The sequence below is a fragment of the Rutilus rutilus genome (genome assembly GCF_951802725.1).
Source record: "Rutilus rutilus genome assembly, chromosome: 8".
Lineage (NCBI taxonomy): Eukaryota > Metazoa > Chordata > Actinopteri > Cypriniformes > Leuciscidae > Rutilus > Rutilus rutilus.
In genome coordinates this window covers 17,234,166-17,249,338 of record NC_140222.1, presented here as the reverse complement: position 1 = coordinate 17,249,338, position 15,173 = coordinate 17,234,166, and the positions used below count along the sequence as shown (strand labels likewise).

Genomic DNA, 15,173 nt, shown 5'->3' with positions numbered 1-15,173 from the left:
CCTGTGGTTTAGTTAAGTGTGGTTTGTGTGGACAGATCTGACCCACATGACACACCAGAATTGGATTTTAACTGAACAATGGAGAGACTTGATCAGGCCAAACATCTGTGGATCATGCGGTTCAACGGTCATGAATGCAAACGTGCTAAAATAGTGATGAGAGATAAAGATCAAAGTAAGCACAGGGTGGAATACAAATTTTGTGTTTGTGTGACTGTGGTCATTTTTCTTTTCTTCACAGCTTCTCATATCACACTCAGTGTTACAGTGGACTACAACTTCTAAGAACTAACAGTGTTTTTAGAAGAATCAACCACAGCCTTGATGAGTTTATTGATTTAATGATAATGTTCAGTCATAGAATATTAAAATATATAGATTTTGAGAATCAGTTTCTCTCTCTTTCTTCATAGCCCTTATATTCAAAAGGACTTGTAGAGTTTTTTTTTTTTTTTTGGATGAACACATTTGCTTAATGAATGAATGTAATAAACTTACAAACATGTTGAAATGACTAGAAGCAAAAATAAATTATTTGTTTCAAATAATTAAAATGAGTAGATGTGATTGGCAGCACACTGATTTTGATGGTATAATAGGATACTGTGTGTTGCATCAAGAATTAGGGCTCTTCAGTGGCATCAGTTGCATGTTTTTTTTTTTTTTTTTTTTTTTTTTTTACAGGAGCTATCAATACAATGTTTTGTTATAGTTCTAATATTCAAGCTTTGATCAGTCATGTAGCAAAATTCATTATCATGTAAATAAATAAAGAGGCAAATCAGCCCTGCACATGATTTTGGCTGAATTCTGGAATTACAATGAGTAATGTTGGATAGTCACTGTAATAGTGGAACAGAGTTACAGTCGATTTATAAACCAAGGGGGCTTGAAGCAAACTGAAAGAGGGGCCCAAACCCAGGCGATACTGTTTGCATCAATGAGGTTTAGGGCCATTACATAAGGATGAAGAGTATGGCAGTTTGATTTATGTCAGATCTGGCCCTGTCAAAAAATAACCAATATTTTTCTGGTGTCCAAAACAAGTAAAACTTGTCAACAAAGTCTTGTCTGGTACCCAAAACTCTATTCAACCTAGTTTTCTATCAGAGTTTAACTGAGAAAGCCAGAGAACAGCAGAAGCAGGAGACAGAGATGATAAAGGCTAACAAGTTTATTGAATAATCTTAGTTGTATGCATTTCAGTGCCCAGATTTAATTTGACAAGTACAAATCCAACATTTATTATAACAAAGCAAAAACACTGAAACCTTTAAAAACCTTTAAAACCGTTAAAAAACCTGGAAATGGAGACATTTCTCCTTTCTCTTCATGAAGACAAACATCTCTTTAAACCACACAATCATAGATCATGGGGTTCAATAGCCATGTTTGGGGGAAAAAAAGTCCTAAAATAGTTGTGATGACAGATAAAGATGACACTAAGTGTCACGACCGCCAAGGTAATAAGCACAGGATCCAAAGTGCAGCAAAGTGAGGTGTTTAATATCAAAAGGGTAATCCAAAAAGCGAAATCCAAAACAGGCAAAGGTCAGAATCCAGGTAGGCAAATAACAAAAACCAGAAACAGACAAGGCAGGGCAAAAACTCAGGCAACAGACGCAGTGTAACGTTAAACATTGATTCACAAAGAACACAAGACAAACAGGGCTTATATACATGAATGACAAGGGGATAACAAGAGACAGCTGGTGATACAAAATACAGACACCTGGGTGCAAATCACAGACAGAATTGTGGGAGATGAAGTTCCTAGTGCAAGACACCGTGGGGGTAAGGAGGACATCTAGTGGGTACCCGGGGAAACACAACCAGACACTGTGACACTAAGAGCAAAATGGAAGAAACTGATGAAATGACTTGAGACCATGTGTTTGTGGTCAGTTTTTTTCTTCTTCTCAGCTTCTCATTTCTCACTCAACGTTTAAACTGCCTTCCTTCCAACGTTTAAACAGTTTAACAGTGTTTTCAACAGAACAGCCACAATGAGATTAATGTTTCTAATGTTTAAAAAGACATTTTAAGGTTCATATACTTTGACTTAATATTACACTTCTCATCTCATCTGAATATCACACTTGTCATGCGTATTCATATTCAATAATACAGACTAAATGACACCTATTCTAAGAGAGGAAAAAAACTTTTCTACTTTCCAACTTACAACATTTAGTCAATGATAAAATCAATAAGAAGTCAAATGTATTCTAAATATCATTAAAATCAGTAAGGGCTCAGTAAGTGATCACATGACTCCATCTCAAGATTGTGTAATCATGTACTTAAAGATAATGAAAATCATTTATAATTATTTGAAGAAGCAACATGATTACAAATATAAAAAACTTTCACATATCGGCTTTTTTAGAACTTTGACACTAAGTATTTTGAAGACAGAACAGTTAGCAACATGTTTCTATGTTCATTAACAAGGTGGCGCTTCAGCAGTGTTGTGCATGAAGAAATGCATGGAGATTCTCAAAAATGATCAGTTCGTGATGATGTTTGACCTTTTTAGCTAAACTAATTTAATCTAAATTGATCAAACGTTACAATCAGAATGGACTCAAAAATTATTTCGAAATCTACAGGGCACATTCACAAAATACACTATTATAATACTGCATTAATAAGGTAACAGAATAAAAAGAGAATTAGATCAACGACTCATGGCAACACCTGCATACACCACATCAGCCTCTTTTTGGACTCTCTGCAAGAAAATACAAACACACAATCAGATATTAATATATAATTATATAATAATAATTACTTTATATTATAATAAAGTTTATTTTTTCCTGACATTTTCAAACACAAATCCAGCTGTTTCCGGAGAATAGGTCAGAGACACAAAGTAATAAATTATCTTACCACTTTGCGCATTTTTTGTTTGTAGAATGTTGGATCTGCATAAGTTATCTCTTCCCCACGCTGAACTGTTTCTACAATACAGTAAAATGCAAAACTCTTAGACCCAGTGTCACAGACAGGGCTTAGATTAAACCAGGATTAGGTTTTAGTTCAATTAGGACATTTAAGTAACATTTCTAAAAATCAGTTAAAAAAACACCATTACTGATGTACATCTTGAGACAAATCAATGGCAGTGACTTATTTTAAGATATATCAGTGCAAGTTGCTTTCTGTTAAAACAGCTCAAACATACATTTTAGTCTGGGACTAGACTCAAGCTTTGTATGTGAAAATCTTCAATATCTAAAAAAATATATATATAAAGTTTTAAAATCTTCCACTGTTTTATACCTGACATCATATACACTCTTAAAATTGATGTGTTAAAAATGAACACAAAATATGTGTAAAAGGATTTGTAACACATTTTGTGTTACTACAGACACATGATGTGTAAATATTGTCCTTAACTGTTTACACAATTACTGTGTTAAACACGTTTAGTAGTACATGTTTATATAAAAGGCACATATTCTGTTGCAAATACTCAACGGGCGATGTCAACTTTAATGATTGGATTTATGCATCATGTTGCAAATGTGAATAAAGCATTTTAACTCGCTGGGGGAAAACAACTGTTGGGACTACGCGAATGTTCTTGCTGCGCCTGCGCAGTGGCGTTCTTTTCCAACCGACGCCGACCTAGCCAGACATCAGAAAAGCGTCTGTCTTCCCAGGTGAGTGAATATAATTAAACGTGTAAAATAATAAATATTTCTCCACCTAGCATGAGAAAGAGTTGTGTTAAATGTCCAGGAAACATAATTTGTTTGTTTTAACCGTTTTTATGCCGTTTTCATGTTCCGTAGGCGAATATGTTTTGTGTGTTAAGTTAACGTTAGCGTCAATTGGCAAGCGAGCTCTCACGCTTTGCAAAGCTGTTTAGGTATTTATTTATTGGGTATGACTGCTAATAATTGTTTTTAAAAAGACTTAAAGGTTAATATACATGGCACCTTAAGTTTGAACTCCTAACAGTCATTTTACCAAAAACTATGCAGTGGTTAAAAGGAAGGTTGTGGCGATGAGTGTTGTTTGGTTTTTAAAAGCGCGCCACTTTGTGCTACCTTGCTTGTCACTGACTATTTAAAATGTATTGATAACGCGATACACTTAACGTTTACATTTTCTCATTATTAAATTATGAACTTGTATGATTACGGCATTAAACTAAGCTGCAGAGAACTTTACACAAAGGTTGTTTCATAATTTGTTAATATTAATAATTTCTTTGTTTCTGTTTTATGCACTGCAGGTGGACATTGAATTTTCCAAGATGACAGATGGGAAAGAAGACATGTTTATCAAGAAATGGGAGGGGACGATTATCCCAAAACTCAAGGAAATAGCATCCTTTGAGAAAAAAACGGACATCAGAGTTATTGGAGAAAGCTGAAAATCAGCAGGATGGTAAGATTTTCTCCTTTTATTTCTGTAGCATGTGCACTCATTTCTAAATTGGGTTTATGTGAAAATGACATGTAGCCTACATTTTATCCTTCAATTCATGATTTAAAGGTAATCATTTCAAACCGAATTTTGTTTTTAATCTTTTGCATGTGACCTGCATCTTTACTCCATAAAGATGAGCTGTGTTACACTATGTTAAGGATCCTTCTTCCACCCTCGGCATCTAGGAGAAGCGTCGCCGGCAGTAAATGCTGTGTCAATTCTGCTCTCTCATACTTGTTGGAACTGGTGCCGGTATGCATTGTTAGCTTTTTATAAAGTTAAAATGTCACATGCAACAACATTTTCTGATGCTTTTCATTGTTTCATTTCTATAGGCTGGTACCATTGTGACGGTCTTTGTTTCGAGAAGGCATGAACGGGTCTCTAAGGTCAACACAACCTCAGCTGGTTTCTATCGGCTCTCCAGGACATGAAGCCCAGTATGTAATTGTGGCAAAGAATGACTCTCTTGCTTTTCCACTTGATGTTAAAAACTTCACTTGTGCCGTAGACAAACTTTTCAAATTCTACTGGCTGTGTAATCTTCAATATCCATGCCAACTGTCTTCAGTTTTCTCATTTTTTGAGTATGTATATGACCTGCCTTTGTCCCAGTCCACTTGCAAACGATCAAAGGTTAAGGAATTGATTGCCAAATTGCAGTCTCATGCCAAATTGAAACAGACCATGTATACCTGTCCAAAGTGCTTGCAAAATATTTTTGTTGAAACAAAACAGTTGATTTGGCATTTAAGGGAAGTACATGCATTCTCTGATAGCCAAAACCTAACATTAATCTGTAGTAAAAATGGTTGCCTCAGAACATATTATAGTTTTAATTCATTTTCTAAACATCTTAGCAGAGCTCACTCTAATTCAAGCCCTATCGTAGAGTCTGGACACACTGAAAAAAGCTGATGTATTCTGTCAAATTGATGAAAGCAGAACAAATAATCTAAGAGAGAATGTCGAAATGTCTGAAACAGTTTGTTGAAAAAGTGTTTGATGAATGTTTTATATGATTAATGTTTTGAAATGCATATTTTTTTAATCAAAAGTATTTTTTACAGTATGAATTCCATGCTAAAACTAGGAAAAAAATGCAAAATAAACAGTATGTGAACCGTATTCTATGCTTCAGTGTGATTTCATGATAATTACATATTGTATTCTGGTCTAGCTTTTCCAATAATATTTTATAATAAAATAAATCTATAACACACTCTTGTGTTAGATGTATACAAAAAGGACACATTAATGTGTTAACTAAAGTAACACATTTGTCTGTGTGTTTTCACAACACATATTCTGTGTTGTATTTTAACACAACATGTGTTGTCCCTGAGCACACTCAGAACATGTGTTGAAAACGACACATGTTGTGTTGTTTTCAACACATTTGTTTTAAGAGTGTAGTTACATACTGGAATGTCTTTGTTTTTTACCAAATATTTGGATTACATGGATTTTTGGAGTTGACATCAGTTTAAACTAATAGTCAAATTGTCAAGTATTTAACACTATTATTTTGCTGTCTTGCAAACACTGGTATTTCCTTTGGAAAATGCAAATGTTGTTATAACTTGCCTTGTTGTCCTGATTTTTTAATCTTCCTGTATATACAGGTCATCACAATAGAGCCCATGACCAGAAAAGTTACAGTAGCACCAGCAAATATCAGCACATAGGTGATCTGTTCAGTCTGTGCTGTAATTACAGAGAAACAGGTATTAGTGTAAGATTGTTTTAGTCTGATTTGTAACAAACATTTATCCGTGCACATCATTTTAAGTTTTTTAAATTCACATATGCACATATAATGTAAGTTAAGGGTGTTATGAAGTATCTCTTGATTGCATTAAACATTCTCTGTCATCATTTTAAATGTATCTTTTATCTTATAAAGGAATTTTTCATTTCTATAAATAATGTTATTTAGTTTACATTCCACATCACCCACATATTCAACTAATCTGTTACACTGCAAAATTCACCAGCCAAATTTTCAACATTTCCATGGCACATACACTCTTCATGTTCTTCATGTTTTCCCTCCTGCTATTGGCAGCTAACTACATTAGCTAAGTCTCTTTGCAAAGTACACAAAAAAAAAAATATATATATTACTGGGTGAAGAATCTTGCTTTGGAACAGTCAAATCAACAGCTGTTGTGCCTGTGCATGTGTGACAGCAGAGTTGAGTGATGTTGTCCAGATGTGTGGTCTGGTTGCTGATGGGATTGTTCAGCACACAGCTGTAGGTGTTTTTATCCTGATATTCCACCTCCAGATGTAGAGAGAGACTGATGCTGAGATCAGACACACTGATGCTGGACAATACACTGATTCCTGCGTACCAGGAGAGAGTCGCCCTTGACACATTCATCACTGAACACAGCAATGATCCGGATGATGATGATGATGATGATGATGATGATGATAATGAAGGACGGTATCTGGTAATGACAGGAATGGGCAGAGGAGCTGGAAAATATTAAAGCATAATTCAACATACATTTTTGTCACCCCAGTGGCTGGCTCTAAAATTAAATTAAATAAAAAAGGGAAATTTTTAACAAAAATATGAATATAATTTAAATTACAGCAACACAGAGTTCAACTCTGTTAAACAACAGCAACAGACCGCAACAGATATGTGCTGCATGTATTTATCATCAGCTACTTTCAAGATCAAAGATCACAATAGGAGAGAAAGTAGCATCAGCACTGGTAAGATGCTACTTTTATAGAGATGATTGTGTTTTGAGCATCTGCTTCATTTGCGGCAGTTTGTGCATTGGCTTGCTGAAAAGATAGACCTACTGTACTTTGCTGCGATGCGTATTGCAGTAGCGCTGTCATATCTGGCTAAAATATGTCTTGTTTATGTTGCCTACAACACTCTACACATTTATTTTTTAACGTTCTGGGAGGAGTAAAATTTATATATGTGGTTTCAATAACCAGATGCATTTACACTTTCCAGACCACCTCCGGAAGTGGTTTGAGTCATCGAATTTGAAAAGGAATCTTGAAATTAATTCGGGGGGCATTTACTCCTTGTCTTTTCATGATCGGATAGATATCCAATCAGAAAAAACCAATGAAGTGACCAGGTTTAAAATGTTTTTGTATATTAATATTAAAAAGTAATGGTGTATTTTTTTTATTTCACCCAAACTAGTTAAGCACAAATTTCGCCCTGCAGCCAATTTCATTCCTTATTGGGTGGGGTGAAGGGTAGGGTTAGTATTTGTTGTAGCATTGTGTAGCCCAGGTGTATCCAACCCTGTTCCTGGAGGGCCACTGTGCTGCAGAGTCCAGCTATCAATCCTAATTTAAAACACCTGAATCAGCAAATCAAGCTCTTCAGGATTACCAACTTGTGTCCCAATTCAGAGGCTGCATCCTTCGAAGGCCGAATGAGCCACAGTGGCACAACGAAGGCTGTCCTAATATGAAGGCTCATTCAAATATTATTCAATATCTGTATTGTGTATAAAAATGGACCATGGTGAACATATTTAGACAATTTGAATGTGTAAATTGGCCAGACAGAACACATACAAATTATAAACTTTCACTCTATGATGGTTAAACTTAAAAATTAATCTGCGAATCGCATGCGCAACCGTGGGACCTGGTAAATAAACTGCGATCCATTAACCCCTCTTGAGTCCAGACAGGACCTGTTCTCACATTCTCTCCAACTTTAATCTGCAGGAATACCTGCACAGGTCAGTTGCTGTATATGTAATATGCATTTGTGTAAATTATGGAATTATATTACTTAATTTGCATGGTTACCCATTAAATCTGATTAAGTACGAGGTGCAAGAGCTATGTATGTTATTTTTATACGTGCAACATGTTGTCAAAACTTATTGATTAATGGTTAATAATACCAGAAATAAGTAATATTCCACATTCTCAGACATGTTTTTCCACCCATCATTTTCCGTAATAATTGTCTCTATATGTGGTCAGACACATATTGTATAAAGTTGGACCTGCTGTCGTGCTGACACTACAAGACACAGATCATGTGAGCTCTATTCTGTCTTCACTATTGGTAGTTGCTGCTGAAAGTCTTTTCTCATTAGTTAAACTTTGTCTACTTTGTCTCAGCCAGGTGGGTATTAGCCACATATACTAGTTGCAATTGGTTACTATTGGTCATGTCGCAACAGCCATCTCTCATTTAAAATGAGAGCACTGCGAGTTGCTGGCAGTGTGATCAAGGATTTGCTTGTTCTAAAATTATGCTTTGATATACATAGCTGGTTGTCAGTAAAAATGGAGACAATTCCTCCATAACCCAACAAGATGTGCTATTTTTTACGTATGATTTAAATTCATCCTTCTTTGATGTTGTAAATTTTGTTTTATTGATGGGGAAATAATATCCATATTTGTAAATTAAAAAATGGAAGCCCTCGTTTAATATATTTCTATGCGAGTTTGTTAAAATGTTTCAGAGTTTAAAATGTTTCAAAAAAACATAATAGAAAGTTTGAAACTCTCTCTGTCAAAATATGTACTATTTTAGTATATTTTTCTTTGCTGTCTATATTGGCTACCTAGTTGTCTTCATCCTTGCTCCTCTTTTATTTTATTTATTTATTTAGTTATTTATTCCTTCTTAAATTCAAACTCTGTGTTAGTCTCAATGTTTGTTTTTTTTTTTGTTTGTTTGTTTTTGTAAAGTAAGACACTTCCATTGAGAAGTGTCTGTCTTCTAAAAAAAAATGCTTTTGAAATAATAAGAGGCATAAGTGACAAACTAGCAATGGCTTGGGATGTTACTAATAGCTTATTCAGTGGCAAAAGAAAGTAGTTTTGACATGACAAGTATGAAATACCCAAATTAATCTCTATATACAGTACATAATTGGGGGGAAAACAACCTATAAATCATGTTGTAATATAATGAATAAATTTGACTGTCAAAACGAAAACAATACAGGACAAATAACATATGATTCTCTACTCACCATAGACAGTAACACTAAAGGACTTCCTCAAAAGTTGTTTTTCAGTGATCTCTAGTGTATAAAGTCCAGTGTCTGTGGTTCTCATGTTCTTGATGATCAGAGATCCAGTCTGATTGTCCAGCTGCAGTCTGTCTGTGAATCTCCCAGCAGTAATATCATTATATGAGATCTGCTGACCTTTTATATTGATTGCAGCTATTATTACACCTGCAAATGACAACTCTAACTTAAGATTTTTCTGTATTTCAGTAAGATCAGGGTTTAGAGTGACAGATTCTCCCTCCTTCACTGGCACAGTCTTCACTTCATCTTTATCAGCACCAAACACTCCTGCAGAACAACAGACAATGTTACTCAATCAAACATTAAGTTCTCATTTGGTTGGATCACTAAAGCACTGGTTAAAACATTTTAACTAAATCTTTATAAAACAGCGGCTCCTGCTCTTTGAGATTTAACTTGCTGCAGCCTCCAGTTCCAACCCTGATACATCAACTGTCAATGATTTATTAAGTTATCCTGACCTCTTTGATTAACTGGTTAAGGTATGTTTGCAGACACCATGACACTGTGACAAATGCCATCAAAGTACAGCGAGTGCGATTAGAGAGCACCCATCTGATGCAGTCAGCTTCTCCAGAAAGAGTGCACAAGCTCTGATATTGGCACATGTTTCAAATTTATATTCACTGATGACAATGATATGTTTTGTGTTTATTTTGATACCTTCAGTTCTGCTAATGCTCACAAATCTGTTTTCATAACAGTAAAAACTATTTAAATATTATATTTTCATGTTTATTGTAATACAACTGATAAAAAATTATAGACACTTTATAGTATAGTCTTACGTTGAACTTTATTATTGTACACATGGCACTTTATTGATCAGTATAAGTACTGAATGAAAAATGTTCTGTTTCTATGTGGAACAAAATCTGAAACGTTGATGTATTTAACAAATATTGAATCTAATCCACTTAATATGTGATAAATGTGAACACAATGTGAGCGTCTTATGGGAAGCAGAAAGTCTCTGACTTCATGTCTTTATTTTTATCTCCTCCCCGACTGCAAGCAGCAACTCTCGCCAATCAGTTAAGTCCAGAGAATAGAGAATAGAGAAACAACTAAAAGATTTGTGTGGATCAAAAGTCAAAGTCAAAGTCAAAAGTACCTTTATTGTCCCACAAGGGAAATTGGATTTGCAGCAATGCTCCACATAAAACACATAAACATACAACAACACTCACCAACAAAACCAACAGAGAAGGAATTCACATTTAAGCCCAATGTACATAATGTATAATAAATAAATAAATAAAGTACAGGACAACTTGCAACTTGTGCAAGTTAATATAAAGTGCTAAGTGCCATTAAGGTGCCTCACAGCTGACGGAATAAAAGATAAATGCATCCTCTTTGTTCTGCAGCTAGGAACTCGATAGCGCCGCTCAGAGGGCAAAAGTTCAAACTCTGTTCTAAGGGGATGATCCTGTGAATGAGCTATAACTCTAACTTTCCTCTGGACCTTGAGCCTGACTTCTCCTGGAAATCTTACTCGCCACTATGACCAGACCAAGTCTGTTTTTATTTGTCAGGGAGAGGCTTCCAAACCAAGCAGCTATACAGAAAGATAAAACCGATTCAATAAAAGCACGATAAAACAGAGTCATCATTTCTGAAGAAACATTAAAAATGTTCATTTTCCTAAGGAAGTACATTCTTTGTTGGATTTTCTTTGTAACAGCGTCAACCAAAGGTTCAAAACACAGTTTGTTGTCTAAAATGACTCCAAGATATTTATATGTCTCCACGAGCTCAATGTCCGTGCCTTTAATAACCGTGACTGTAGGGGGGAGGTGGTGTCCTCCGAAAGTCAATGACCATGTCCTTAGTTTTAAGTTTAGTTTTAAAAAGAATCATACATATTTGGATAATCATATCCACTCTAAAAACTGCTGGGTTGTGTTAACCCAATTTTGGGTCAAATATGGTCTCACCCAACGTTGGGTTAAAAAATGCAATTTAAAAATGGACAAATTGCATTTTGGACAAAATCAAAAATGGACAAAAATGCAATTTAAAAATGGACAAATTGCATTGGTTACATTAAAGGGGGGGTGAATTACTGTTTCATGCATACTGAGTTTTTTACACTGTTAAAGAGTTGGATTCCCATGCTAAACATGGTCAAAGTTTCAAAAGTTAAGTTGTACGTTTGAAGGAGTATTTTTGTGCCAAAAATTGTCCTTCCGGTTTGTCACAAGTTTCGGAAAGTTTTTTTCGAGTATGGCTCTGTCTGACGTAAGAGAGGGCGGAATTTCCTTATATGGGTCCTAAGGGGACTTCTCCGGTAAGATCGCGGGCGCGCGCGCACTCGTAAAACAGAGCAAGAGAGTGAAAGCAGTTCGCCATCAAAGCGCCCTGCCCGGCTTTTGGGAAGTCAGTGTCACCAAAGAAGTGTGTTTTTGGTTGCCAGGGCAAGACAACCCTGCACAGATTCCCAAAGAACCCAGCGTTAAGGCACCCGTGGATGGAGTTTGTTTTCCTGAGCATAAACGGAGTTGTGTAAGACTGTTGTTCCCTGCATTTCGACGATGATTGTTTTATAAACAAAGCCCAGATCGACGGATTTGCAGATCGTCTAATGCTTAAGGATCGAGCAGTCACAATGATAAAGGCTCGCGGTCGTGCGTTGGAACGGTGAGTAAAACTGTTGAACAAATGTCTCTGTGTGTTGTTAGCTCGGCGGGTAAGCACAGCTAAGCTTCGCCCACACGGCCCGCCCCCAGCCGCTCGTTTTTTTCCGGAAAGACTCGGTACAGCCAATCTTTCAATTAAAAATATAATAAAACAAAAGACTTTTTGGAGATATGAAGGATGCAATACTACTCTATAGGTACTCAAGATTAACAGGAGATTGAGTGAAAATGAGCATTTCACCCCCCCTTTAAAAATGTAAACCAACGGCTGGGTTTGTCCATTTTTAAAATTTAATTTTTAACCCAACGTTGGGTGAGACCATATTTGACCCAAAATTGGGTTAACACAACCCAGCAGTTTTTAGAGTGTATACTTTAGTAGTTTCTGCAGCCGATTTCATTGGTTTAGGCTAGTGACGGCGGGTAGGTTTAGGGATCAGTGTTTGGTGTATGCAATCAGTAGCCTACAGTGATTGACATGACCAATGAAATCTTTAGAATTGGCTGCAGGACGGGATTTCCTCTGAACTGGTTTGGAAAATCCTATCATTCGGAATGTCATTCCTCTGCCTAAATTACCCTCTGCCAGAGAGACAGAGGTTGTGGTCATTGATCATGTATTGGCTGAATATATAATAATAATCTATTAATACTTTTATTATATAATAGTATGTATTATTATGATATTAAATACTTGTTTGGGGGGCAGGCTTTCCTTTTTTGTCTTTTGATCACATGTCTGAGAGTCAACAGTCTCCTAATGTGTAGTTAGCCAGGCTCTTGAATTTATGTGCATGATATACTGATTCACGACCTAGGAAGCTGATTGAGTACCTATGTCAGGGTGATGAAGTTTGTTGGAAAATCATTCAGGGCTACTCAAACATTTAGAAAGACGCGACACAGGGTAAACATGTTAAATAGATTAAAAAAACAACAACAACAACAACTACGTGACCTTTTCCTGCAAGGACATTCAAAGTTCCGGTACAAGCCAGCTCCTTTGTTCCGTGAAATATCAATAGTGGTTGAGCAAACTCTCTGAGCAGCATTATAATGGGTACATTTGAATACATTTTAAATATTGTTTTCCTGTGTAACAAGTTAAATAAGCCAAAAATCCCTGGAAATTGTTTTAAATACTGTATATGAACTTGCACTTTCAAATGAAAATAAATAAGTACAGTATTGCTTTTCTTTGTGGAATGAAATTAAATGCCAAGCCCATTAGCAGTGGTGTAGCAAGTCAGCCCTGGGCCCATATGCAAGAAAAAAAAAAAAATCACATTCATAGTTCCCTCTATGAAAAATCACATTCCCCAATCCGCCCGGCCACATGCATAACCTGCACACCCAGATGTTACACCACTGGCCATGAGTGTAGTGAATTTAACATTGCTCCTTTGTAATAAACTTAAACATGGCATAAATGTTATTCCATACATTCAAATTTGAAAGTGATACAGTCATGTATTCACATCGTTAGTCAGTGTTTACTTTAGTATGTCTTAAAAGTACCTCTTTGGTGGAGTAGGAGCATAATCCATATCATTGGGACCAAGGAAGCCATCATTTTTGGGCACGATTCCCTCAGCTCAAGCACCATCCGATCCTGAGAGCACAATTAACTAACAATTAAACAATATCATTCTGTTTAATATAATTTAATTCGCTACTGAACATACATCAGGAACATTGATTTCTTTCTGTACGTCTACAGCTTAAATTAGATGTTTAAATTTGTTCCAGACCTGAGGCTTCACTATCAGTCTTGAGAATGTGTCATCATGGACTTCTACAGACAAGAAAGGGCGGTTCTTGAAATGAGGATGTAGTGTCGAGGTTACACGCAGATGTTGTTTAGGTCAGTCTATTGAAAAGAAATCTTACGGAATTTACCTTAAAGACACAATATATAGGATTTTTGGATTAAAATATTCAAAAACCACTAGTACAATCTTAAATAGGTTGTTGTACTTATTATCCCAAATGTGCCACTTAATTATCTATATTTCTGTCAGGACCACTATCGTTAAATACGACTGACAATTAGCATACAATTAGGATTGGCGGTATGATTCTGTTCTGGGCAAGATCAGCAATAACCCCGCTTAGGGTAAACAGAACAGAACCAACATGAATGTATTGAAGATATCATTAATTCAAGATTTTAATGTACAACATAATTCAAGAATTTAGTCTGATTCAAGGGGAATAAGAATGCAAAATCCTGACTGACGAGAGGAGGAGCTGGGGATGGAGGAGGGTAAATAGCACCTGAGAAACGCAATAGCTGCTGATACTGAAGGAGCTTATATATGTATACAGTGATAGCCGTCATATTCCTATAGGTATATGTGGTTCAGCTGAGAGTCAGCTGATGCGAGCTTGACTAACATGACCTGCCAGAACTAACGCTACGCTTGATTGTCATTTAGCCATCGTCGCTTGGCTGAATGGAAGAGCAGCATGGATTTTTTTTTTATGGATGAGAAAGTAATGGTATTGATGGTATGTCCTGATTGATATTTGGTGTGTATTTATCGGTGTGGTATTTAAGTGATTTATTAATGGATATTTATATGGCTTTGAGGTTTGCTGTGCAATGAAATTAATTATGCATGTTAGGTAATCACATCAACTGATTTAATGTATGTATTTAACAACCTTTGAAACCCTGTGCTGATTATCCTGTTTGTTGATTCCTTATTCTTCTAGGCCAACTTATTGCCGATTATCATTAATTACAAATACATGATCAGTTGAATTGTACCTGTCCTGATTGCATCAACCTGCTGTCCCCCCTGGGTTTTATTATATGATTGTACAAAAATAAAATTGTTACATTTGAATCTAACAAATTTTGGGTACTTGAGTGTTTCCTTGGTTATTGAGCCACAGAAAATCTTTGAAATCTTTGTTCCAGAAGAGAACCTGCAAATTACTCTTATTGTGATTGGGGTTGTTACACAAGGGAGCAGGAAATTTCTTCACAAACCTACCATCAATTGGCCTATTTGATCTG

General features: G+C 35.9%; 1 protein-coding gene across 1 annotated transcript; it reads right to left on the bottom strand.

Annotated features, from left to right (window-relative positions):
• Positions 1–1,157: 1,157 nt before the first annotated feature.
• LOC311295901 (uncharacterized protein) lies at positions 1,158–13,952 on the bottom strand. Its single transcript, XM_084417457.1, has 7 exons — positions 13,900–13,952; positions 13,667–13,760; positions 9,444–9,773; positions 6,577–6,933; positions 6,037–6,156; positions 2,896–2,966; positions 1,158–2,734 (listed from the first exon to the last, which is right to left on the bottom strand). The coding sequence occupies exons 2-7, from the start codon at positions 13,752–13,754 to the stop codon at positions 2,681–2,683; spliced, it is 1,020 nt and encodes a 339-aa protein (XP_084273583.1). The 5' UTR covers positions 13,755–13,760; positions 13,900–13,952; the 3' UTR covers positions 1,158–2,680.
• Positions 13,953–15,173: the final 1,221 nt, after the last annotated feature.

Bases quoted from the DNA above. Each gene is read 5' to 3' on its own strand.
- LOC311295901 (XM_084417457.1), bottom strand. From the start codon at position 13,754: ATGGTGCTTGAGCTGAGGGAATCGTGCCCAAAAATGATGGCTTCCTTG. The intron at 6,934-9,443 runs GTGAGTAGAGAA...AATATTTTCCAG, and splicing joins CTTTAGTGTTACTGTCTATG to CTCCTCTGCCCATTCCTGTC. The intron at 2,967-6,036 runs GCAAGTTATAAC...ACTGTATTGTAG, and splicing joins TAAAAAATCAGGACAACAAG to AAACAGTTCAGCGTGGGGAA.